General features: G+C 40.3%; 1 protein-coding gene across 3 annotated transcripts in view; it reads left to right on the top strand.

Annotated features, from left to right (window-relative positions):
• The first annotated feature begins 10286 nt into the window (after window positions 1–10286).
• C8H10orf53 (chromosome 8 C10orf53 homolog) overlaps window positions 10287–24833 on the top strand; it is a 30177-nt gene continuing 15630 nt past the window's right edge. The window contains exons 1-2 of one of the 3 annotated variants that reach the window (XM_019034463.3): window positions 10379–10432; window positions 23954–24479. In XM_019034463.3, the coding sequence (XP_018890008.2) occupies window positions 24413–24479 (67 nt within the window). In that variant the 5' untranslated portion in view covers window positions 10379–10432; window positions 23954–24412. Of the gene's footprint in view, window positions 10433–23953; window positions 24480–24833 lie in introns of all 3 variants that reach the window. The other 2 variants (XM_004049398.5, XM_004049399.5) reach the window with 2 other exon arrangements.

Genomic DNA, 24833 nt, shown 5'->3' with positions numbered 1-24833 from the left:
GAGGTGATGCAGAAGCGCCCCTCCACCTGCAAAACCATATACAAAAAAAAAAGGAAAAGTTTTAAAATATATAATCAAGAGAAAGAAAGCAAGTCCTCACATTCCAGAAAAAAAGAAAGATGTCCAGAGCATAGCACTAAGCAGGAGCCCAAGGTGAAGCAGGAGCCCAAGGTGAAGCAGAACAGAGCCTCAGTGGCTCCAGCTGGGTTCACCGTCCCTGCAAGCAGAGAAGACATAACAGCTCATGCAAGGCAGGAGAAGCAACTAAACTCCCTGCACAAACCAGGACCTCCCAGAGGCATGCCGACCATGTGACAAGAACTAGAAAAACCTTTCTCATCATCTCATCAGTGCAGGAGACAAGAAAAAAAGCCTGCCATCCACAGGGCTGTAGAGGGGGGAAAAGACATCCATGAGAAAGTAAAACCATAAACTCATGCCACATGTGGATGAGGAGCTTGAATTCATACTGCTTATATGTAAAGCAGGCACTCCAAGCCGATAATATTTTTTATTCTTGCCAAACATATTTATTTATTTTTATTTCAATAGCCTTTGGGGTACATGTGGTTTCAGGTTATATGGATGAACTGTATAGTGGTGCAGTCTGAAATTTTAGTGCACCTGTCACCTGAGTAGTGTACGTTGCACCCAATACATAATTTTTTTAATCCCTCACCACCCCCCCACACTCCCCCTTCTGAGTCTCCATAGTCCATATCACTGTGTGCCTTTAAATACCCATAGCTTAGCTTCCACTTATAAGTGAGAACATATATTATTTTTTTTGTTCCTGAGTTACTTCATTAATAATGGCCTCCAGCTCTGTCCAAGTTGCACAAAAGACATTTCCTTCTTTTTTTATGGCTGAGTATTATTCTATGGTATACATATTACATTTTCTTCACTCATTGGTTGATGGCCACTTAGATTGGTTCCATATCTTTGCAATTGTGAATTGTGCTGTAATAAATATACTTATGCAGGTGTCTTTTTGATATAATGACTTCTTTACCTTTTGACAGATGCCCAGTAGTGGGATTGCTGGATCAAACTGTAGATCTACTTTTCGTTCTTTAAGAAATCTCCATGTGGTTGTCCACAAAGGTTGTACTAATTTACATTCCCACTAACAGTGTATAATTGTTCCCTTTTCACCACATCCATGCCAACATCTATTGTTTTCTGAACTTTTAGTAATGGCCATTCTTGCAGGAATAAGGTGGTATCTCATTGTGGTTTTAATTTGCATTTCCCTGATGATTAGTGATGTTGAGCATTTTTTCATGTTTGTTGGCCATTTGTATATCTTCTATTGATAAATGTCTATTCGTATCATTTCTCACTTTTTGATGGAATTATTTGTTTTTTTCTTGGTAATTTGTTTGAGTTCCTTGTATAATAGATTCTGGATATTAGTCCTTTGCTGAATGCATAGTTTGCAAATATTTTCTCCCATTTTGTGGGTTGTCTGTTTACTCTGTTTACTTACTTTTGCTGTACAGAAGCTTTTTAGTTGAACTAGATCTCATTTATTTATTTTTGTTTTAGTTGCATTTGCTTTTGGAGTCTTAGTCATGAATTCTTTGCCTAGGCCAATGTCCACAAGAGTTTTTCCTAGGTTATGTTCTAAAATTTTTATGGTTTCAGGTCTTAAGATTTAAGTCTTTGATCCATATTGAGTTGATTTTTGTATAAGATGAGAGATAGAGATCCAGTTTCATTCTTCTACATGTGGCCAGCCAGTTTTTCCAGCACCATTTGTTGAATAGGGTGTCCCTTCCCCAATTTATGTTTTTGTATACTTTGTCAAAGATCAAATGGTTTTAAGTATTTGCCTTTATTCCTGGGTTTGCTATTCTGTTCTATTGGTCTATGTGTATACTTCTATGCCGATATCATGCTGTTTTGATAACTATCGCCTTGTAGTATAATTTGAAGTTCAGTAATATGATGCTTCCAGATTTGTTCTTTTTGGTTAGGATTGCTTTGGCTATTTGGTCTCTTTTTTGGTTCCATATGAATTTTAGGATCCTTTTTTCTAATTCTGGGAAAAATGATGTTGATATTTTGATAGGAATAGCATTGAATCTGTAGATCGCTTTGGCCAGTATGGTCATGTTCACAATATTGATTCTATGAACCCAGGAGCGTAGGATGTGTTTCCATTTGTTTTGTCATTTATGATTTCTTTCAGCAGTGTTTTGTATTGTAGTTCTTCTTGTAGAGATCTTCCACCTCCTTGGTTAAGTATATTCCTAGGTATTTTATATTTTTTCCCACTGTTATTAAAGGGATTGAGTTATTAACTTGATTCTCAGCTTGGTCATTGTGGGTGTATAGCAGTGCTACTGATGTGTGTATATTGTCTTTTTAACCTGAGGCTTTCCTGAAATTGTTAATCAAATCTAGGAGTCTTTTGGAGGAGTCCTTATGGTTTCTCTAGGTATAAAATAATATCATCAGTGAACAGTGATAGTCTGACTTCCTCGTTTCTAATTCGGATGCCCTTTATTTCTTTCTCTTGCCTGATTGCTCTGACTAGGACTTCTGGTATTATGTTGAATTGAATTGGTGAAAATGGGCATCCTTGCCTTGTTCCATTCCTCAGGGAGAATGCTTTCAAATCTTCCCCATTCAGTTTGATGTTGGCTGTGGGTTTGTCATATATGGCTTTTATTATTTTGAGGTAAGTCCCTTTTATGCCTAGTTTGTTGAAAGTTTTTATCATAAAGGGAAGCTGAATTTTACTGAATGCTTTTTCCACATCTATTGAAATGATCATATGGTTTTTGTTTTTAATTCTGTTTATGTGATGTATCATATTTCTTAACTTGCATATGTTAAACTATCCCTGCATCCTTGGGATGAAACCCACTTGATCGTGGTGAATTATCTCTTTGATGTGCTCTTGGATTCAGTTAGCTAGTATTTTGTTGAGGATTTTTGCATCTATGTTCACCAGGAATATTGGTCTGTAGTTTTCTTTTTTGTTATATCCTTTCCTGGTTTTGGCTTTAGGGTGACTTCATAGAATGAGTTAGGGAGAATTCCCTTTATCTCAATATTTTGGAATAGTTTCAGTAGGATTCCAACCCAATAAAACCAAGTTGGCCTGGATCTGTAAGACCCAAAGGACCTCAGCAGACTCAAATACAAAAGCACTTTCCACTCTGCACACACCAAACACCCACAGAGGAAAACATTCCATTAAAGATGAGCTTGCAGAGCTAGATATATAAAGCAAATATTATCAGATCTAAAGGGAGAGAAGACTCCAATACAATAATAATGGGTTGCTGAAGTCCCTCACTCTCAGTATACTCAGTATACAAAAAAAAAAAAATTGGATTTAAACTGCACTTTAGACCAAACGGACCTAACAGACATTTACAGAACATTTCACTCAACAGCTACAGAATATATACATTATTCTCATTAGCACATGAAACATTCTCCAAGACAGACTATATGTTAAAACACAAAACAAATCTCAAAAAAAACTTAAAAATTGAAATCATATCAAGTATCTTCTCGTACCACAGTAGCATAAAACTAGACATCAACAAGAAGAGAAACTTTGAAAACCATATAAATACATAGAAATTAAACAACTCGCTCCTGAATGACCATTAGGTCAATGAAGAAATTAAGGAAGAAATAAAAAAATTCTTGAAACAAGTGAAAATCAAGACAAAACAAAGCAAAATATGGAAAACAGCAAAAGTAGTACTAAGAGGTAAGTTTATAGTATTATAGTAACAAATGTCTATGTTTTTAAAAAAGTAGAAAGATTTCAAATAAAGAATCTAATAGTACACCTCAAGGAACTGGAAAAGCAAGAACAAACCAAACCCAAAATTAGTAAAAGGAAAGAACTAATAAAGATCAAGGCAGAAATAAATGAAATAGAGACTTAAAAACAATACAAATGGTCAACAACATGAAAAGTTGGTTTTTCAAAAAGATAAACAAAATTGATAAACTGCTAGCTATACTAACCAAGAAAAGAAGACAGAAGGCTCAAATAAAATCAGAAACAAAAAAGGAGACATTACAATTGATACCACAGAAATACAAAAGATCATCAGAGACAATTATGAACAACTATATGCCAACAAGCTGGAAAACCTAGAGAAAATGAATAAATTCATGGACACACACAACCAAGGTTGAATCAGGAAGCAATAGAAAACCTGAACAAACCAATAACTTGTAATGAGATAGAATCTGTAATCAAGTCTCCCAACAAAGAAAAGCCCAGGACTGGAAGGCTTCACTGCCAAATTCTACCAAAATTACACAGAAGAACCAACACCAATTATTCCAACTATTCCAAAAAAACTGAAGAGGCAGAAACTCCTCCTAACTCATGCTACAAGGCCAGCATTACCCTGATACCAAAACCAGACAAGGACACACACAAAAAAGAGAAAACTACTAGCCAATATCCCTGATAAAAACAAATGCAAAACTCCTCAACATAATACTAGCAAATCAAATCCAATGACACATTAAAATGATAGTACACCATGATCAAGTGGGATTTATCCCAGCGTTGCAAGAATGGTTCAAACAGGTAAATCAATAAACATGTTACATCACATCAACTGAATAAAGGACAAAAACCACATGATCATCTCAATAGATGCAAATAAAGCATTTGACGAAATTCAACACCCCTCAACAAACTAAGTGTAGAAGGAACATACCTCAAAATAATAAAGCCCATATATGACAAATCCACAGCTAACGTCATACTGAATGGGGAAAAGTTGAAAGCCTTTCCTCTTAGAACTGGAACAAGACAAGGATGTCCACTTTCACCTTTCACCATAATACTGGAAGTCGTAGCCAGAACAATCAAATAAGAGAAAAATAAAAGGCTTCCAACTTGGAAAAGAAGAAGTCAAATTGTTGCTCTTTGCAGATGACATGATTTTACACCTAGAAAAACCTAAAGACTCTACCAAAAAAACCTCTCAGAACTGATAAATGAATTCAGTAAAGTTGCAGGATACAAAAGCAACCTACAGCAATCAGTAGCATTTCTATATAACATTAATGAACTATCTGAGAAAGAAATGGAAAAGACAATCCCACTTAAAATCGCTACGAAAAACCAAACTACCTAGGAATAAATTTAACCAAGGAAGTGAAAGACCTGTACAAGGAAAACTACAAAATATGTATGAAAGAAATTGGAGATGACACAAACAAATAGAAAGACATCTTATGCTCACAGATCAGAATAATTAACATTGTTAAAATTGTCATAATACCCAAAGAAATTTGCAGATTAAATGCTATTCCTATCAAAATATCAACAGCATCTTTCCCAGAATTAGGAAAAATGATACTAAAATTCCTGTGGAACCAAAAAGGAGCCCAAATAGCCAAAGCAATCTGAGCAAAAAGAACAAAACAAGAGGCATTACTTTACCTAATTTCAAAATACATTACAGATTCTATAGTAACAAAAACAGCGTGGTATTGATATAAAAACAGACACATTACCCAATGGAACAGAATAGATAACCCAGAAATAAATCCATGTATTTACAGCCAAACCGATTTTCAACAAAGGCATGAAGAACATCCATTAGGGAAAAGACACCCTCTTCAATAAACGGTGTTAGGAAAACTAGATATCCTTATCCAGAAGAATGAAACTGAACTCCTATCTCTCACTATATACAAAAGCCAACTCAAGATGAGATTAAAGGCTTAAATGTAAGACTCAAAACTATAAATCTACTAGAAGAAAACATAGAGGAAACACTTTAGGACATTGGTGTAGGCAAAGATATGGCTAAGACCTCAAAAGCACAGGGAACCAAAACAAAAATATATGAATGAGACTATATTAAACTAAAAAGCTTCTGCACTACAAGGAAAGCAATCATCAGAGTGAAGACAGAACCTGTTGTATGGGAGAAAATGGTTTGCAAACTATTCATCTGATAAGGGATTATTATCCATAATATATAAGAAACTCAAACAACTCAACAGTTAAAAAATAATAACCCCATTAAAAAGTAGTCAAAGGACATGAATAGACTTTTCTCAAAAGAAGACACACAAGTGGCCAACCAGTATACAAAAAAATGCTCAACATCACTAATCATCATCACTAATCATTAGGGAAATACAAATCAAAACCACAAAGAAATATCATCTTACCCTAATTAGAATGGCTATTATTAAAAAGACAAAAAATAACAGATGCTGGTGAGGATGCAGAGAAAAGGGAACTCATACACTGTTAGTGGGAATGTAAATTGTACAGCCATTATACAAAATAGTACGGAGATTTCTCAAAAAACAAAAAACAGAACTACCATATGATTCAGCAATCCCACTACTGAGTGTCTGTCCAAAGGAAACAAATCAGTATATCAAAAGGATACCTGCACTCTCATGTTTATTGCAGAGCTATTAGCAATAGCAAAGATATGAAATCAACCTAAGTTTCCATCGACGGATGAATGGATAAATAAAATGTGGCATATATACACAATGGAATACTATCTGACCATAAAAAAATAAAATCATGTCATTTGCAGCAACATGGATGGAACTGGAAGTTCTTATGTTAAGCGAAATAAGCCAGGCATAAAAAGACAAGTATCACATGTTTTCACTCATACGTAAAAGTTTAAAAGTCCATGTCATGGAGGTAGAGAGCAGAATGATAGTCAACAGAGGCTGGGAAAGGTGTGGAGGTGGGAGATGAAGAGAGGGTGGTTAATGGCTACAAACATATAGTTAGATACAAGGAATATGTTCTAATGTTCAATAGCAGAATAGGGTGACTATAGTTAACAACAATGTATTGTATATTTCAAAATAACTGGAAGAGAGAACTTGAAATGTTCTTAACACATAGAAATTATAAATGCTTGAGGTGATGAGTATCCTAAACACCCTGACTTGATCATTATATGTTCTGTGCATGTTACAAAATACCATATGTACCCCACAAATAGATATATTATTTATCAACTAAAAACCTCATAGTAAAATGGAATTAGAAAAGATCTAACTTGGCCTGGCAAAGAGAATCTACAAAAAACCCATACAACATACATCATACAACATAAAACCCATACAACAACCAATCATATAAATGATTGGTTCCTATAAGAATCAAGTTAAAGGGAGAATATGTACTGTCATCACTTTTATTCATTGTTGCACTAGAGATTTTAATTGGTACAATAAAAAATAAAATAAAACTGGTCATTGTCTGCAGCCACTATGATTATTTACATAGAAAACCCCAAAGAATCTACAAATAAATTAATAGCATTAAAAAGGTCAAGGTAGCTTTTATAAAATCAACACATAAAAGTCCATTTCATTTTACATACCAGCAACAAATAATAAAATCACAATTAAAAAGATGTTTACAATAGTGCCCAGGGATAAATCTAACAAAAGACATGAAGAATATGCAGATCATTACAAACATATTGAAAGACATTGGAGAAGATCGAAATAAAGGAGAGGTATTCCAAGTTCACAAATAGGAGGGCCTCAGAAAGAAGTCAGTTCACTCAAATTGATCTATAGATTCAATGCAACTTAAGTCAAACTCTCAACAAAACTTCTGCTTCCATATGGCAGGCTAGTTAATTTGAACTAGGCTTCTTGAAGATGAGATCTTTTAAAATCTGGCATACATCTTTTAAAAAAGCATAAAAGAGCTTACTGAATGAAAATTAGAGAGAGAGCAAGAGTAAGTAAGCATAGCACTGGGGCTTCTCTTACCCCAGGGCTATCTAGTGCTCTTGAATAGGCAGTCTAGAGAATGACCTGCATTTTTTCAGTCCTTGCAGATGTAGAGGGTACAAGAACTGGAGTCCAGCACCACCAAGGATGGGGAAACCCTGATAAGTCACCACCCTCCTTATGCTAGGATCCCAAAGGACTGCACCACAGGAATTAGGATTAAATATAAATCAACCAATCTCCAAATGGACTGTAGCCCAGTTTTGAGTCATCTGGATGGCTCAGAAAAATCTCAAACTCTGAAATTGTATGAAGATGATCCTGGGTTGGTGCAAGTAGGAGTTAACAAGAAGTAAATTTTAAAATCTTCTATAGGGGAAGATACTATCTTAGGCCTCAAATTGTTTCTACAAATACTTTTTTAATACAACGTCCAGCACACAATTAAAATAAACCAGAACTCTAGGAGACAAGATAAAATGTGTAGAAATCAGCGGAAATAATAAACTGCAGGACAAACACATGGGTTCTCCAAACAATGGAATTCTCAAACACAGTCTATAAAATACCTATCTTTACTACAATGAAGGAGATAAAGCCAAACCTAAAACACTTGGGAAGAAACTGAAAGTGGCACAGCAGATTTGAAAAGAGAACAAACTGTAAAATTCTAGAATTGGAAAATATATAACTGGAATAAACAATCAAATTCCTGGCTTTTCTTCTCAGTTAAGAGCCAAAAAGAAAATTCGTAGACTGGATTACAGGTAAAAATGAATGAATGCATGCATACAAACGTGTATACATACAACCCCAAAAGAAGTATGGAAGAAGAAAAAAGAGAAAAGCACAGAGAAGACACATGCAGATTACAATGAGAAGGTCTAACATATACCTAGCTGGAGTCCCTGAGAATGAGAAAATGGAACAAAAGCAATATGTGAAGAAATAATGACTCAAACTTTTCCAAAAACTGATGAAGGACTTTAATTCAGTTTCAAGAATCTCAACAAATCCCAAGAGAGGTAAAATATACAGTAGCATACGTTGAGAGAATTAGTGGGAAAGGGTTTTTTAAATCCTTTACTGTTACAGTAAAACTACAGAAAGCAAGAGATAAAGAAACATAAGCAGTCTTGAAAACAGAAGAGTAACGGAAAACAACTACTCATACAAAACTTTTAGCAAAGTTAAAACAACGTTAAATTTCTAATTAATAAAAACACTACAGTGAGTAGAGGATTTTTGCCTTTAAAGACGTGTACAAAGTTTATAGAGAACCAGAAAATAAGTCCTTCTAAGACAGGACAGGTAACCACATAGAGCCAAGAGAATGAATAAGGACATCATGTACAGTCCTGCCTTCCTCCATAGTCTGCTTGGTTCAGCTGTGTTGGTGAATTCAGTGGTTCTTGTCCGATGGTGCGAAACTCAAGCGCTGGGGGAAATTATGTATGACCCATAATAATGTCAAAATTCTGCTGATATCATTCCTCTATTTAACAATCGTGTATAAACTAATTCTCATCAAAGAAATATGTATCATAGAACATACTGTACACGTGGAGAGAATTAAAATACACAGTAGCATACGTTGGGAGAATTAGTGGGAAAGGGTTTTTAAAATCCTTTACTGTTCAAAAGGAGGGTAAAAATATCAACTACAATTGAATATTTAGAAAGTAAAGAAATGCTGTAATCGCAAGGGTATTGCGATTGTTAGGTTGGGCTAATTTCTGTAATAAACAACCCCCAAAATCTCAGTGGTTATGGAATAAATGTTTCCTTCTTGCTTCGGTCACCAACTAATGCAGATGGGTGGGGCTCTATTCGGCGCAGCTACTCAGTGGTCCAGGTTTCTCCCACGTTTTGGGTCTGTCTCCCCGGGAGCCTCGGGTCCTCCCTGGGATCCCCGGGTCCTCCCTGGGATCCCGTATCTGGCTACCGATAAGAAGAGGGAGACAGCAGGTGTGGAGGAGACTTTTTAGGAGCCATGCCTAGAAGTGGTGGATGTCTTTTATGTCCAAATTCCAATGAGCAGAACTGAGCAAATAAAAGGGAATTGGACGAATTCAGTTTTGGCTCCACCAAATAGCCTAACTGGTGACAGAAGGGGCCGGGGGAAGAAGGTGGGGGAAGAAGAATGATGAACGAATACTCCCAATCAATCAAAAAGAGACAAGAAAATAGAAGAAATGCAAGGGTTTCCAATCTATACTACACCCCTGTCACCCTTGGGACCGCAACTTGCCCTCCCAGAGCCTCGGTTTTGTAAACAAAAAACATAAAATACCTCCTAGGGATGGTAAACTGATTCAACCAGATAACGCAGGGAAAGTGCTTCGCACGCCGCCTGACACGAATTTACTGTGCCTGGCTGCTGCTGTTATTTATCACTAACACTTGCCACACCAGCTCAAACGCGCGTATTTGCGGACCAGGCGCTGAGGGTCACGTGAGCAGCTTGGGGCCGGGAGGATCCCCTAGAGCCACCCCGGCCGCGCCCCGCGCGTAGCGACGCCCACCCGCCCGGGCCGGAAGAGAGGTTGCTTAGCAGCGTGTGTTTCTCCCTTGCCTCTGCGGCGGCGGAGGCCTGGCGATATGCCCAAGAACGCAGTGGTCATCCTGCGCTATGGGCCCTACAGCGCGGCAGGCCTACCGGTGGAGCACCACACCTTCCGCCTGCAGGGCCTGCAAGGTGGGCCTCCACGCCGCGTGCGCCCCTGAGGGCCCCAGCCTCTGAGCATCCGTGCAGGTGGTGCCCTGTGCCTAGGCCTTCCTCAGACCCCGACGAAGCGCCACCTCTCCAGGAAGTCTTCCCCAGGATGATGTTGCAACCTATGGCTTCCAGGGCTGGGCTAAAAGAGTGGGAACACTATTCTATCCCAGAGTGAGCTGTGGGCCCACCCAGTGCCCAGCAAATTACAGAAATTACCTCCATAGAAAAAATTACATAACCCTGCTTTAAGAATTTGGAAACTGAGGATCAAGAATATTAAGTGACTTTCACAACTCAAATGGCTGGGAAGTAGCGTTGCTGGTATTCCATCTCTTAATCGTTCATGCAGCAGACTTTTATTAAGCACGCAGTGTGTGTTGGACACCCTTCCAGGGACTGAGGACACACTGTTAAACAGTGATGAATGTCCTTGAAGTAATCTCCTTGTTAACTGCTAAATGACAGCTGTGCCTAAGCTCTGACTGAGGCTAGGTGGTGCCATGGGAGCTAACCATAGTGGGACCTGTGACTAGCCATAATGGGAGGGGAGAGGGAGAGGTCTGGAAAGGCTCATTTAAGTGGAGACTTAAATGAGCCCACATTTAAGCAGAGACTTAAATGAGCCCACATTTAAGCAGACCTTTAAAGAATGAGTAGAAACTAACCAGGTAAAGAGAGGAATGCCTTCCAGGCAGAGGGACTAATAACATAGGCAATGGCTGGAGGCATTCAATAAATGATGTATTAATATTTGTTAAACTGATGGGGGATGAGGCTGGAGAGGTAATCAGGGGCCAGATCCTGCAGTGCTGCAGATAAGTTTTAGGCAGGGGATGAAGCTGTTGCTGCTCTGAGGAGAACAGATTAGAGGGGGGCAAGAGTGGAAACAAGGAAGACAAGTCTGTTGGGGTGGTCCAGGGCTGAGATGAGAGTAGCTTGGACCATAAAGGAGACCATGGATCAAAGTGAAAGCAATGGTACTTCCTGAGAGGATGGAGGTGGAAGGTAAGGGTAAAAAGAATGTTATCCGGATCTAATCAGTGTCTGACTTGAAACAGTGCTGATGGATGGATGTACTGTCCACTAAAATCAAAGACACCAAAGATGGACCAAAATTTGGAGGAATATGTGGAATCGTTCCAAAGGAACAGTCTATTTTGGTCATACAGATAGTTCCCAACTTAGACTTCTTGACTTTAGGATGGGTTTATTGGGAGGTAACCCTATCCTAAGTTGAGGCACATCTGAACCTACAATGGTTCCACTTAACGATTTTTCCACTTTATGATGGGCTTATCCAGGTATTAAGCCCACTTTCCATTTACAGTGGGCTCATTGGGACCTAGCCCCATCATAAGTCAAGGAGCATCTGAATTAAGCTTCATGTGCTTTCGGCTACCTAGACAGAAGTGCTGAATCAGCTCTGTTGTTCTGGAGTTCAGAGAAAAAGTCTGAAATGGAGATAGAAAGACGTGAGTCATCGACTTGGAGAGAACATATAGAATGAGATGAGAGCCCAGGAATGACCATTGATGAACTCCCATCATATGACCCAAACTAAGACTCTTCCAGGCAAAATACCCTGAAGTCTAAGAACACAGAAATTAGTTTTAGCTGAGCAATCAGGGAAAGCCTTCTGGAAGAGATGGCATTTGAGTTTGAGTTTGAAGGATGGGTAGGATTTCAATCAGCAGAGGGAGTTACTTTCTGTGAGAGAACAGTTGATAGAGAAATTTCTGTTGCAAATACCTCCATGTTTGTATTTGTCTATTGGGATTGCCAAAACAAAATACCATAAGACTATGGGACTTAAACAATAGAATATATTTTTTCAGTCTAAAGGCTAAAAGTCCCTGATCAAGGTCTGGCAAGGTCAGCTTCTGGTGAAGGCTCTGGGCGCTCTTCCTGGCTTGCTGACAGCCACCTTCTCTCTTGTCCTCACCTGGTGGGATTATATGGGGAGAGCGGGGAGCAAGCTCTCTGGTGTCTCTTCTTATAAGAAGACAGACAGTAATCCTATCAGATTGGGTCCTCATCCTTATAACTTCATTTAACCTTAATTACCTCTTTAAGCACCTATAGTCACATTGGGAGTTAGGGCTTCCATATATGAAGTTGGGGAAAGGGGGGCAACAATTCAATTCCTAGCAGTGTTGCATGGTGATGTTTAAAATGTTTTGTAGTTTTGGCTAAGAAGACAGCCTAAATAAGTGACTTTTCTCTTCCTCCCCCTCTGATGAGCCACACCTACCCACCCTCACCTCATAATCTACCTTTAGTTTATGTTCACTTTCTCTAAAAATAACGTGGGTAAAACATATATTTAAAATTTTGCCATTTTAACCATGTTAAGCATACAATTCAGTGACATTAATTATCTTTACAATGTTGTGGAACCATCACTATTCTCTCTTTTTAAAATTTTTCAACACCCCAGACAGAAACTGTATTCATTAAGCAACAACACCCTATCCCTCTGTGTCCAGAATTTATTCCTTCTGGTGGGTTCATGGTCTCGCTGACTTCAAGAATGAAGCCAGGGACTTCGCGGTGAGTGTTACAGCTCTTAAAGGTGGTGCGTCCAGAGTTGTTTGTTCCTCCTGGTGGGCTCGTGGTCTTGCTGACTTCAGGAATGAAGTTGCAGACCCTTGCAGTGAGTGTTACAGCTCTTAAAGGTGGTGCAGACCCAAAGAGTGAGCAGCAGCAAGATTTGTTATGAGGAGTGAAAGAACAAATCTCCCACAGCGTGGAGGGGGACGGGAGCTGGTTGCTGCTGCTGGCACAGGTGGCCAGCTTTTATTCCCTTATTTGGCCCCGCCCATGTCCTGCTGATTGGTCCATTTTACAGAGTGCTGATTGGCTCATTTTACAGAGTGCTGATTGGTGCATTTACAATCCTCTAGCTAGACACAGAGTGCTGATTGGTGCATTTACAATCCACTAGCTAGACAGAAAAGTTCTCCAAGTCCCCACCCGACCCAGAAGCCCAGCTGGCTTCACCTCTCACCTACACCCCCAGCCCCTGGTAACCTGCAATCTACTTTGTAGCTTATTTCACTTAGCATAATATTTCAAGGTTTATCCATGCTACAGCATGTATTATACTACTTTATTCCTTTTTGTGGCAGATATGCCATATTTTGTTTATCTGTTTATCTGTTGATAGACACTTGGGTTGTTTCCACATTTCCACTACTGTGAATAATGCTGTTATGAACACTGGTAAACAAATATCTGTTTGAATCCCTTTGTTTTAAGGGACTGAAATTGCTGAGTCATATGGTAATTCTATATTTAACTTTTTGAGGAATGACCAAACTGTTTTCCAAAGCAGCTGCACCATTTTACATTCCCACTAGCAATGCACAAGGATTTCAATTTTCTTTGGTTTTGATTACAGCCATCGCAGTAGGTGTGAAATGGTAGCTTGTGGTTTTCACTTAAATTTCCCTAATGATTGGTGATGTTGAACATCTTTTTATGTGCTTATTGGCCATTTGTATGTCTATGGAGAAATGTCTGTTCAAATCCTTTGCCCATTTTTTAAATTGGGTTGCACTTTTTTTGTTACTGAGTTGGAAAATTTCTTTAGATATTCTGAATATGAGACCCTTAATAGATAAATGATTTGCAAATATTTTCTCCCACTCTGTAAATTATCTTTTCACTTTCTTGATAGTGTCCTTTGATGCACAAAATTTTTAATTTTAATGAAGTCCAATTTATCTGTTTTTTTCTTATTTTGCCTGTGATATGCTGTTTAAGAAACCATTGTCTGCTGGGCATGGTGGCTCATACCTGCAATGCCTGCACTTTGGGAGGCTGAGGCAGGTGGATCACTTGAACCCAGGAGTTCAAGACCAGCCTGGTTTGAAGTTCAAAACCAGCCCTTTTTGTAGAAACCAGCCATCTCTATAGAAAACACAAAAATTAGGTGGGTGTGATGGCACGCACCTGTAGTCCCAGCTACTCAGGAGGCTGAGGTGGAAGGATCACTTGAGCCCTGGAGGCCGAGGTTGCAGTGAATCAAGATTGTGCCACTGCATTCCAGACTGGGTGACAGAGCAAAAGACTCTGTCTAAAAAAAAGAAAGAAACCATTGTCAAATCCAAGATTATGCAGATTTGCCCCTATGTTTTCTTCTAAGAGTTTTATAATTCCTAAATTTAGATCTTTGATCCATTTTGAGTTAATTTTTGTATATGGTGTAATGTAAGGGTCCAAATTCATTCAAAAGATATTCATATGGATATCCAATTATCCCAAGACCTTTTGTTAAAGCGACTGTTCTTTACGAATTGAATGGTCTTCGCACCCATGTCAAGAATCAACTGACTGTTCATTCACATCAGTCACTGTGAACATTTATTTCTAGGCTCTCAATTCTATTCCATTGCTTTATATGTCTATCCTTATGTCAGTATCACATGAGTTTGATTACTGTAGCTTTCTAGTAAGTTTTGAAATCAGGAAATGTGAGTCTTCCAACTTAGTTTTTTCTCAAGATTGTTTTATCTATTTTAGGTCCCTTGCAGTTCCCTATGAATTTTAAGATAGGTTTTTCCACTTCTGCAAAAAACACCATTGGGAATGTGATAGGTATTGCATTGAATCTGTATAATCCTTTGGGTAGTATTGTTATTTTAACAATATTAAGCCGTTTAGTCTATGCACACAGGATGCATTTTCATTTATTTCGATCTTCCTTAATTTATTTTAGCAACTTTTATAGTTTTCAGTGTATAAGACTTGCACCTAATTGTTTGCATATATTCCTAAGTGTTTTGTTCTTTTAGATACTACTATAAATGGAATTATTTTATCTCCTTTTCAGATCAATCATTGCTAGTGTGTAGAAATACAACTGCTTTTTGTGTGTTAATTTTGTTAATTCCTTCAACTTTGCCAATTTCATTTATTAGCATTAACAACATTTTTTTAAGAACACTAGCAGTTTTGGGATATAAGATTATGTAATCTGCAAATAGAGGTAGTCTTCTTCCTTTCCAATTTAGATGACTTTTATTTCTTTTTCTTGCCTAATTTATCTGGCTGGTACTCCTAATACTATGTTAAATAGAAGTGCAAAGGTGGGCATCCTTGCCTTGTTCTTGATCTTAAGGGGAAAACGTTCAGTGGGCCTCCTTCAATCAGTTGAAGGCCTTAAGAGAACAAACATTGATGTTTTTCAAAGAACAAGGGATTCTCCCCAAGACTGCAACATAGAAACTCTACCTCTGTCTGTAGCCTAGCCTGTGAACCAATTCCTTAAAATCTCTCTGCTCTCTTTCTCTCTCTCTCTCAAACACACACATACACACACACACGCACACACACAGATGGTCCCTGACTTACAATTGTTTGACTTTTGATTTTTGACTATATGCTGATGCTTTCAGCTGTGTACATTAATGGTGAGTACCCATACAACCCCATTCTGTTTTTCACTTTCAGTATAGTATTCAATAAGTTATGTAAAATATTCAACACTTTATTGTCAAATAGGCTTTGTATTAGATAATTTTGCCCAGCTATAGGCTAATGTAAGTGTTCTCAGCGTTTTTAAAGTAGACTAGGCTAAGCTATGATGTTGAGTATGTTAGGTGCCCTAAATGCATTTTTAACTTAAAATATTTTCAACTTACAATGGGTTCATCAAGACTTAAGTTCACTGTGAGTTGAGGAACATCTGTACATGTGTATAATGTATATATATTTGTGTATGTATATGTACACACACACACACTTACACACACATATATTTTATTGGTTCTCTTTCTCTGGAGAATTCTGACCAATACAACAGGTTCTTGTTTTTTTCCTTTCTGCACTTTAAATATGTATCCCACTGCCTTCTGGCCTCCATGGATTCTGATGAGAAAGCTGATAATCTTATTGAGAATCTGTGTGTGATGAGTCATTTCTTTCTCACTGCTTTCAAGATTCTCTCTTTGTCTTTTGACAATTTGTTTATAATGTGTCTTAGTATAATACTTTTTGAGTTTATCCTGCTTGGAGTTGGTTGAGCTTCTTGGATAGGTACTTTCATGTCTTTCATCAAATTTGGGGAGTTTTCAGCCATTATTTCTTCAGATATTCTTTCTGTCCCTTTCTCTATTTCCTTTTCTCCTGGGACTTTCACTAGGTATATGTTGTTGTACTTGAGGGCATCCCACAGGTCTCCAGGGCTGTTCATTTTTCTTCATTCTTTTTCCTTTCTACTCCTCAGACTGGGTTGTTGCAGCAAGTCAGGGACCCTGAACAGAGGGACCAGCTGGAGCTGAGGCAGAAGAACATAAATTGTGAAGATTTCATGGACATTTATCAGTTCCCAAAATTAATACTTTTATAATTTCTTACACCTGTCTTTACTGCAGTCTCTGAAAATAACTTGTGAAGATTTCATGGACATTTATCACTTCTCCAATCAATACTCTTATAATTTCTTATGCCTGTCTTTACTTTAATCTCTTAATCCTGTTATCTTCACAAGCTGAGAATGTACGTCACCTCAGGACCACTATTTTACAAATTGATTGTAAAATATGTGTGTTTGAACAATATGAAATCAGCGCACCCTGAAAAAGAACAGAATAACAGTGATTTTCAGGGAATGAGGGAAGATAACCATGAGGTCTGCCTGCGGGGTCGGGCAGAATACAGCCGTATTTCTCTTCTTGCAGAAAGCCTAGAGACAGATGTGTGAGTAGGAGAAATGTCACTGAATTCTTTTCCCAGCAAGGAATATTAATAATTGAGACCCTGGGAAAGGAATGCATTCCTGGGGGTAGGTCTATAGACGGCTGCTCTAGGAGTGTCTGTCTTATGCGGTTGAGATAAGGACTGAAATACGCCCTGGTCTCTTGCAGTACCCTCAGGCTTACTAGGATTGAGAAATTCCAGCCTGGTAAATTCTAGTCAGACCGGTTGTCTGCTCTCGAACCCTGTTTCCTGTTAAGATGTTTATCAAGACAATGCGTGCACAGCGGGACATAGACTCATCAGCAATCCTAATTTTGCCTTGCCCTGTGATCTTTATTGCCCTTTGAAGCATGTGGTCCTTGTGACCTACTCCCTGTTGGTACACCTCCTCCCCTTTTAAAATCCCTAATAAAAACTTGCTGGTTTTGCGGCTCGAGGGTGCCATCATGGTCCTACCAATACATGATGGCACCCCCAGAGGCCCAGCTATAAAATTTCTCTCTTTGTACTCTTTCTCTCTGTTTCTCAGACCAGCCAACACTAAGGGAAAATAGAAAGAACCTACATTGAAATATTGGGGGCTGTTTCCTCCATTACTGGGTAGTCTCAATTGCCCTGTCTTCAAGTTTGCTGATTTCTTCTGCTTACTCAAATCTGCTGTTGAATCTGTGTAGTACATTTTTCATTTTAGTTATTATACTTTTCAACTCCAGGACTTGTTTGGTTCCTTTTTATAATTTCTCTTTACTGATATTCTCATTTTGTTCATACATCATTTTTCTAATTTCTTTTAGTTCTTTGTCCCTGGCTTCCTTTGGCTCTTTGAGCATATTTAATATAGTGGATTTAATGTAAGCCCAATGCCTGGGCTTCCTCAGAAACAGTTTCTGTTAATTAATTTTTTCCTTTACATGGCCCATACTTTCCTGGTTTTTTGTATGCTTTGTGATTCCTTTTGTTGAAAACTGGACATTCAAATATGATAATGTATAATCTCTGGAAATCAGATTTCCCTCTTTCCCCAGAGCTTGCCATTCCTAACTGTTGAAGGCTTAGCTTGTGGTCAATCAGTGTTTTGACTAAAGTTTCTTGAGTGCAAAGAGCTTTAAAATCAAACAAACAAATAAAAACCCTCTCCCATTATTTGTGTATTTGCTCCATTTTGAGACACTCCTATAACACTTGGCCAGGCTGTTACAATTTTGCCTCAGCCTTTACGTCCTGCTTTCATGAACCTATAGATCAGCCAGTGATGAAATTGCAGGATCTTCATGGTCTTTTCTGAGCATGCATCCTGATCTGAGCCTGTACTGACTTTCTAAATTCCTCAGTGTACATGGGTGCCTTTGAATGCCCTAATTTTTCAAAGAAACTCTCTCTAGCTTTTCTCTTAGGCTTTATGAGATCTATTGTGTGTCTTGACTATAATCTTTTGCCCAGGCAGCTGCAGGTTTTTCATTTGCCTTACAATGTTTGTGAGCACTGCCCACGGCTTTTCCACCCTGTGTGAGTTCCAAGTTAGGCAAACAAACACAAGTGCCTTGAGTCAGTTCTTCAGGAAGCCCACAGATGGGTTAGAACAAACACAATAATTTGTAAATAAGGTCCACTCTGCTCCCTCTGGAATCAAGAACCAGAGTCCCGTACTGGGAACACAGGCTGCTATCTTCAAGACTGCCACCAGGTCAGAGAAAAGGTGAGGCAAGGGCAGGCAAACATGCCACAAAGCTTTCCTACCATTTTAAAGTCGCCTTTTCTTTGATTCAGTATTCACTTGGTTGCTGTAGACCTTTGACTGTTTTCCAGAGTTTTGACAATGTTGGTTCTGACCGTTTCTGGGTTTTGTTTTGTTTTTTATGTATCTGCAGAGGAATGGGAGTTTGGAGCTGTCTGCTCTGCTGTTTTGCTGACATAAGTTCCTTGCTCCTGCCACAACCAGCATGATTGTAGGAGTTCCATTAGATCATTTACATACCAAAAATTTTATTAAAGCAGGATCCATAAATGAACATTTTGTTATAATACACAACTTATCAGTATTGGGGGGGAAACTCCCCATCTAGTTTGTCCACAAATCATGTCAGCTTTAGTTGTCACCTCTCCCTGGTCACTTATCTCCTGTCTACATTTTTGGCACTTCTGGCAGGGAGATGGCATGAGCAGAGGATAAGCACAAGGGCTCTGAAGTCAACACATATGGTTTGAATTGGGCTCCACCATTTAGTAGCTTTGCAGTCAAGGTGAAAATCAAGTGGTTTTACCTTTATGAGCCTCAGTTTCCTTGTTGGTAACAGAGGAATGTGAATCCCTGTCTCACCAATGTGAGATTCTGATGAGCAAGTGCATGTAAAGTAATTAACTCCATGCCTACACACAGTCAGGGCTCTGCAAGCATTAGTTCTTATTGCTCCTGAGGAAGGCTCATTGGGAAGGGGAGGTGCAGGCAACCTGGGCACTTCTGGGGAGCAGCAGGCTATTGGGTCTGGTTGGAGGAGGATGTGCAACAAGAGAGTCCAGCCTGTCTCATCCTTGGCAACAGGAAGCCAGTGAAGGTTTTTGAGCTAAAGGATGATGAGATCTGGGATGTACCTTAAGAGTCCAATTTTGGAAGAAGAAATTTAAGAAGGAGAAATGGCAGGGTGTGGGGTGGAATGAACTATTAAGAAATATTAAGCCAGTGGCTGGAAATTACGTTCTGGAGTTTGGAAGAAAGATGAAGGCAGGAGATTTGAGTCAGGAGTAGCTATGACTTTAAATGACTTTTATATGCGATGAACTTCCAAATTTATGTCTTTAATCAGGACCTCTCGTAGCCACTGGCATGTTGAGTAGGCATCTCAGACTTAGAATGCCCCAAATTTCCAGCTAGACCCCTAGCACTCACCCCCACCAGCAGCTCTGCCCACTTTCCCTCTCCACTGCTCACAGCAGCTCCATCTTGCAGTTTCTCAGGCCAGACACCCTGCAGGCACCTCTCACTCCTCTTTCCCTTACACTCCCTGTTTAGTCTGTCAACACAATTTGTCAGCTCTGCCCTCAAAGTGCGCCCAGAATTAATCCCTCTTAGGCCTCCTGACTACCCCTTCTGCATTTTTTGTCCACCCGCCATCATCTCCTGCCTGGATTACTGCCCTGGCCTCCTGACTTCCCTGCAACCCTCATCTGCTTGCAGTCTGTTCTCAGTACCACAGCCAGCTGATACTGGTAAACCTGAATCACATGAAACAGCATGACCTTTACCCCTGAGAACATTCCAGGGGCCCCCAGCTCACTCAGGGGAGAAGCCAAAGGCTCACATGGCCCTCTAGGCTCCTTATGGCCCCCCTCATCTCACCCCCTCCTGCTTCTGCCTATCCTCTCTCTGGCCCGCTGCTGCAGCCACAGCCACAGCCACCTCCTGCAGTCCTTCAATGATCCTAGCCAGCTCCCACCTCAGGGCTTCACAGCCGCTCCTCCTGGAACGCTCTTTCCTACGTGGTCTTCAGCTTCATTCTCTCAGTCTCAAGATATTCCTCAAAAGTCACCTTCATGGGCAGGCCTTCCTTGGGCATCCCAACAAAAATGTCAACACTTCCCTCTGCCTCCCTCTTCCTGATCTCCCTTCCCTCCTTATTTCTTCTTCGTGCTCGTAATTACCTACCTCAGCACGCACTCACCTGTATACCTTGTTACCCTTCTCCCCCACTTGGAGGCATGCTTTGAGGAGGGAAGGGGCAGGAGTTCTTTTCTGGTTCTGTTCTCTGCTGGGTACCAGCCCAGAGCTGTGCCTGGCATATTGTAAGAATAAACATTAGTTAAGAAAATCAACCTGCGTAAAGCCGAATGCTAGAACCACAGGAGGCAAGACTGTGGAGGAAGCAAGGAAAGACAGGACTGGAGATGGCAGGATGACGAGACAGCCCCCCGAGGGCAGGGTGTGTTAAGAGGAGCAGCCTGTGGAGGAGCAGGGGCAGAGGGAGGAGAGAACTGGAGGCATAAGGGGGCAAGCGATGGTATTTCAGGAAGAAAATTACCAGTGGGCTCCAAACTATTGAGTAGAGGTGATTTCTAGGAGAGAAGAATTCATGGCTGATGAAAGACTGAGAAAAAAAGTATTTTCCTAATTTACCCTCGGCGGGAGAGTAAATTGAACTGTCTCCTTTAGAGGACAACTTGGCAGTGTCTGTTAAAATGTGATCATATACTGTAGAATCCAGCTGTTCCATTTCTCAATATCTTCCTTACAAAAGAAAAAACAAACCTCACACACGCACTAGGATGCATGCTGTGAATGTTTTCTACAACATTCTCAGTGATAGCGAAAAATTGGAAACAATCAGAAAAAGGAATGGGTAAATAAATTGTAGTGCATACATCATGTAAAATCCTACACAGCGCTGAAGAAGAATGCAGCTACTCTATGTGTGTGACAGGGCTGGGGCACACGATGCAGTGCGAAGGGAACAAAGCATGGTCCTGAATGCCATGGTCTTACTGCCACTGAAAAAGACAGAGGGAGAGAAGAATTAGGGGTCATTTTTAAAATGTTGTCCTTTTCTATAATTTTAAAGTTTTTTTAAAAAAGAATTATGAATCTTCATTACATTGATAACTTGATTTTTAAAATTTAGAGATCAAAAAACATATTTGTTTTTACCATCAAAAGTATTTTAAAGAAACAAGAAAGGAGGTGGGTCCGAGAGGGATGGGGAGCGCTGGGAAGCCATTGAATGTGCGATGGTTTCCTGACCTCTGAGAGGGCAGGCTCTGGACATGGTGAGCTGAAGGCTTCCCTGCAGGAGGTGAGCGGGTGGAAACACAGCAAAAAGCGAAGGCAGCAGGCGCAGGCGGCTCTTCCCACAATAGGGGAAGGGAAGAGTATTTGGAGAAAGAGCAAGAGGAGCATTTTTATGGCTGAAGGAGACTTGAGGGTTGCAAGGTATCAGTAGGTGGTTGATTTGTAAAGTCAGTTCTGTGTTTCGATGAATGATAAGTCATGTAATACCGGCAGCCAACAAGGGCCAGGGTGTTCACCGCAGCAAAGCAGGGAGCATCTGCACCCCCCACAACTTTAGATCCAGCACTCACCGCACAGCAGGCAGAGAGTGGTACCTTTGCAGGCCCTCCTCTGTAAAATCTACATCTGAATTCTATGTGTTTCTTTTAAAATTACAGCTCTTTATCATTTCCCGAAGCCCTGCTGGCTTTAGAAATAGACCTGATCTTTTCTGAACTTACCATGCCTTTAGCAATCTGAACATTTTTGTTCTTTCTTTATTATCCATGAATTATAATAACTCAGCAAAATGTTTCCACTATGGCCTCAATGCTGGTGAAGCTAAACTAATGCTTAACAAAAAGTTCTAAGTAATTTCCCTGGCCACACTTGCCCCTTGCATGCTCTACTTAAGTTTGCCAAATGACCCACTCAAAGGGCTTGGAAGGAATTGAAACCAATCCATAAAATAGAATCCACCCCACGTAGCTGAGACACTCTGTGTGCCATTCTCCTGTGCTAGCTATGCATCAGCGGCCCTTGCGCGGGGGCGTGTGTATGCCTCTGTGCTGAGTAGAGGAGGAAGAGAGGTCTGTTTACCTCTACTTCCTGACCAGCGGCATTTAAATCATTCGCAGATGGTGTGCAATTCCACCAGCACCGGCAAGGAGGGAGCCTTTTCCATGTCCCTTTCGTTTATTTAGATCCCCCTTGAAGAATGAGGTGCCACTTCAAAGAGGCAGGCGGACTGCAGGTGGCCTTATAGCTTCTGGTTGATTTATGCTGGAGTTTACCCAGTGCCTTCGCACAGGCTTTGTTTCAGGGAGTATATTTATCTGACCTTTCTTTGACTAGACAACCCCACAGCAGCTCATGGGAGGAAATGGGTGCTCCGTGTAGAGAAGTGGCATTTGGATGAGCTGCAGGAATTCCGGGGTGTCTAGTGTTTGATCCCTTAAGCCTGCACTGGCCACCTTAGAGCCAGCTCAACACCTCCCAGAGTGATGGGAAGGGAATGTCCTGGGGCTGAATATTCAATGTAGACTCTGAGGTAGCTTGTTGCTTTAGCAAGAATCAGACTTTGGTCACTCTGTGGGTCCAAAAGTGTCGTGGGCAGTGCCCAGGGCCATTCTGTGTTTGCCTCTTCAGTGAGCCTGTATTAAAACCAGGCACTTGGAGATAATTCTGGTCAGTGAGGAAGACACATGCCCTTTAAGAGCACGAGAGCCTGTGCTTTGCAACCCTGTAGAGGGCAGAGTGAGGAGTGGTGTGTCTCTTAAGAGGGTTTCTTCCTGTTGGGCTTCATTTACTCGAAGATGAGGTGGACCCCCATTATTCGGCACCCCTCACCTCACTAGGGTGAGTGATTCGGTGGATCAATTCCTGTTTCTGAGCTACACCATGCCGTATAAGTGCCACTGTCCTCTTAAACGCCAAGCTCAGATGCCACGTGAGGCTTAGTCAGCAGGCCCTGCAGGAGGGCCAGGGGCAGGCTGCAGTGTGCTCACCTCCTGGGGCCTCCGCCGGTAGGGCTGCTCCTTGCCCACAGTCCATGCACCCTCACTTCTCCAGGCCTTAGAGAGTTGGCACTGGGTGTTAACTGCCGAGTGGCAGCACCTTGCCTCACAGGTGGAGGTTGGGGGGGCGGGTGTAAGGTGGGAATGGAGAAGTTGTTTTGCTCCTGATTTCTTCCTATCAAATTGAAGTCCATCCTCCAGGAGTGTCTTCAGACAAATGCAGCTCCGCCGTCCTGAGGGATTGCTGCTGAGGGAGTGTGGGATCCCAGAAATCTCTGCCCATGGACTGCCTTTATGTCTCCCTAGATGATCAGCTGCCTTTCCACACGAGCTGGACTGCTTCATTTAAACAAGTCGTGGGTCCAAGCTGAGTGCCTTCTTCAAAGACGTTTAAGAACAAGACACTTAAACAGGATGCAATATCATAAATATGCCAATGAAAAAGATGCAGGCATTTTTTTAGAGACGCATTAGCTGACACGGGTCAATTAGGGCCTCCTATGGGTACCCAGGGAGTGCTGTCTTGTTAATGGAGATCCTTGCTGAGTCTCTTTCTGAAGTTCCTTTCCAGAAGTGAAATTAAAATCGCGCAATTAAAATGTTCACAGTTGGGGCTGGATGTTCTTGAACTGATTGAAAGATGAAGAAGTGGACACACCAACGTTTTGAAACAGCAATTGTCTCTGTAATTAAATGCAATTAACTGACATAACTGTTTGCTTTACTCCGTGTAAAACTGATTGAAATGGCAAGACTTTAAAGAATATGCCCCCGTCTGTTTTCTCTTTCCATCCTAAACAAAGTTCTCACCAACATATGAAGACCAACAAAGGTAATGATCGGCACACCCACTCTAATATTGATGTTATGGGTTAAATATATCCAGGAAACTGGGGAGAAATACATTGGAAAAAATAGAGCTCTAGGCTGTCCAATGTACATCATTTCTTCTAATCCACACACCTTTGCATTTCCACAATAAAAAGATTAAATCTAACAATTATTCCATGACTGTTCTTTGGGGAAGGAGCCATTGAATGCAAGTGATAATCAAAATGCAGATTCCAAAGATGAGAATAAAAAGTTAGTTCATTAGCTTTTCTAAAAAAGATTTTTTCAGATTATTATAGGCGATCTGGAAAATGCTGAAAGAATAAAGAGAAAAAAGTTTCCCATAATCTCACCA

The sequence above is a fragment of the Gorilla gorilla genome, chromosome 8, assembly GCF_029281585.2.
Source record: "Gorilla gorilla gorilla isolate KB3781 chromosome 8, NHGRI_mGorGor1-v2.1_pri, whole genome shotgun sequence".
NCBI lineage: Eukaryota > Metazoa > Chordata > Mammalia > Primates > Hominidae > Gorilla > Gorilla gorilla.
This window is presented reverse-complemented; position numbering and strand designations above follow the sequence as displayed.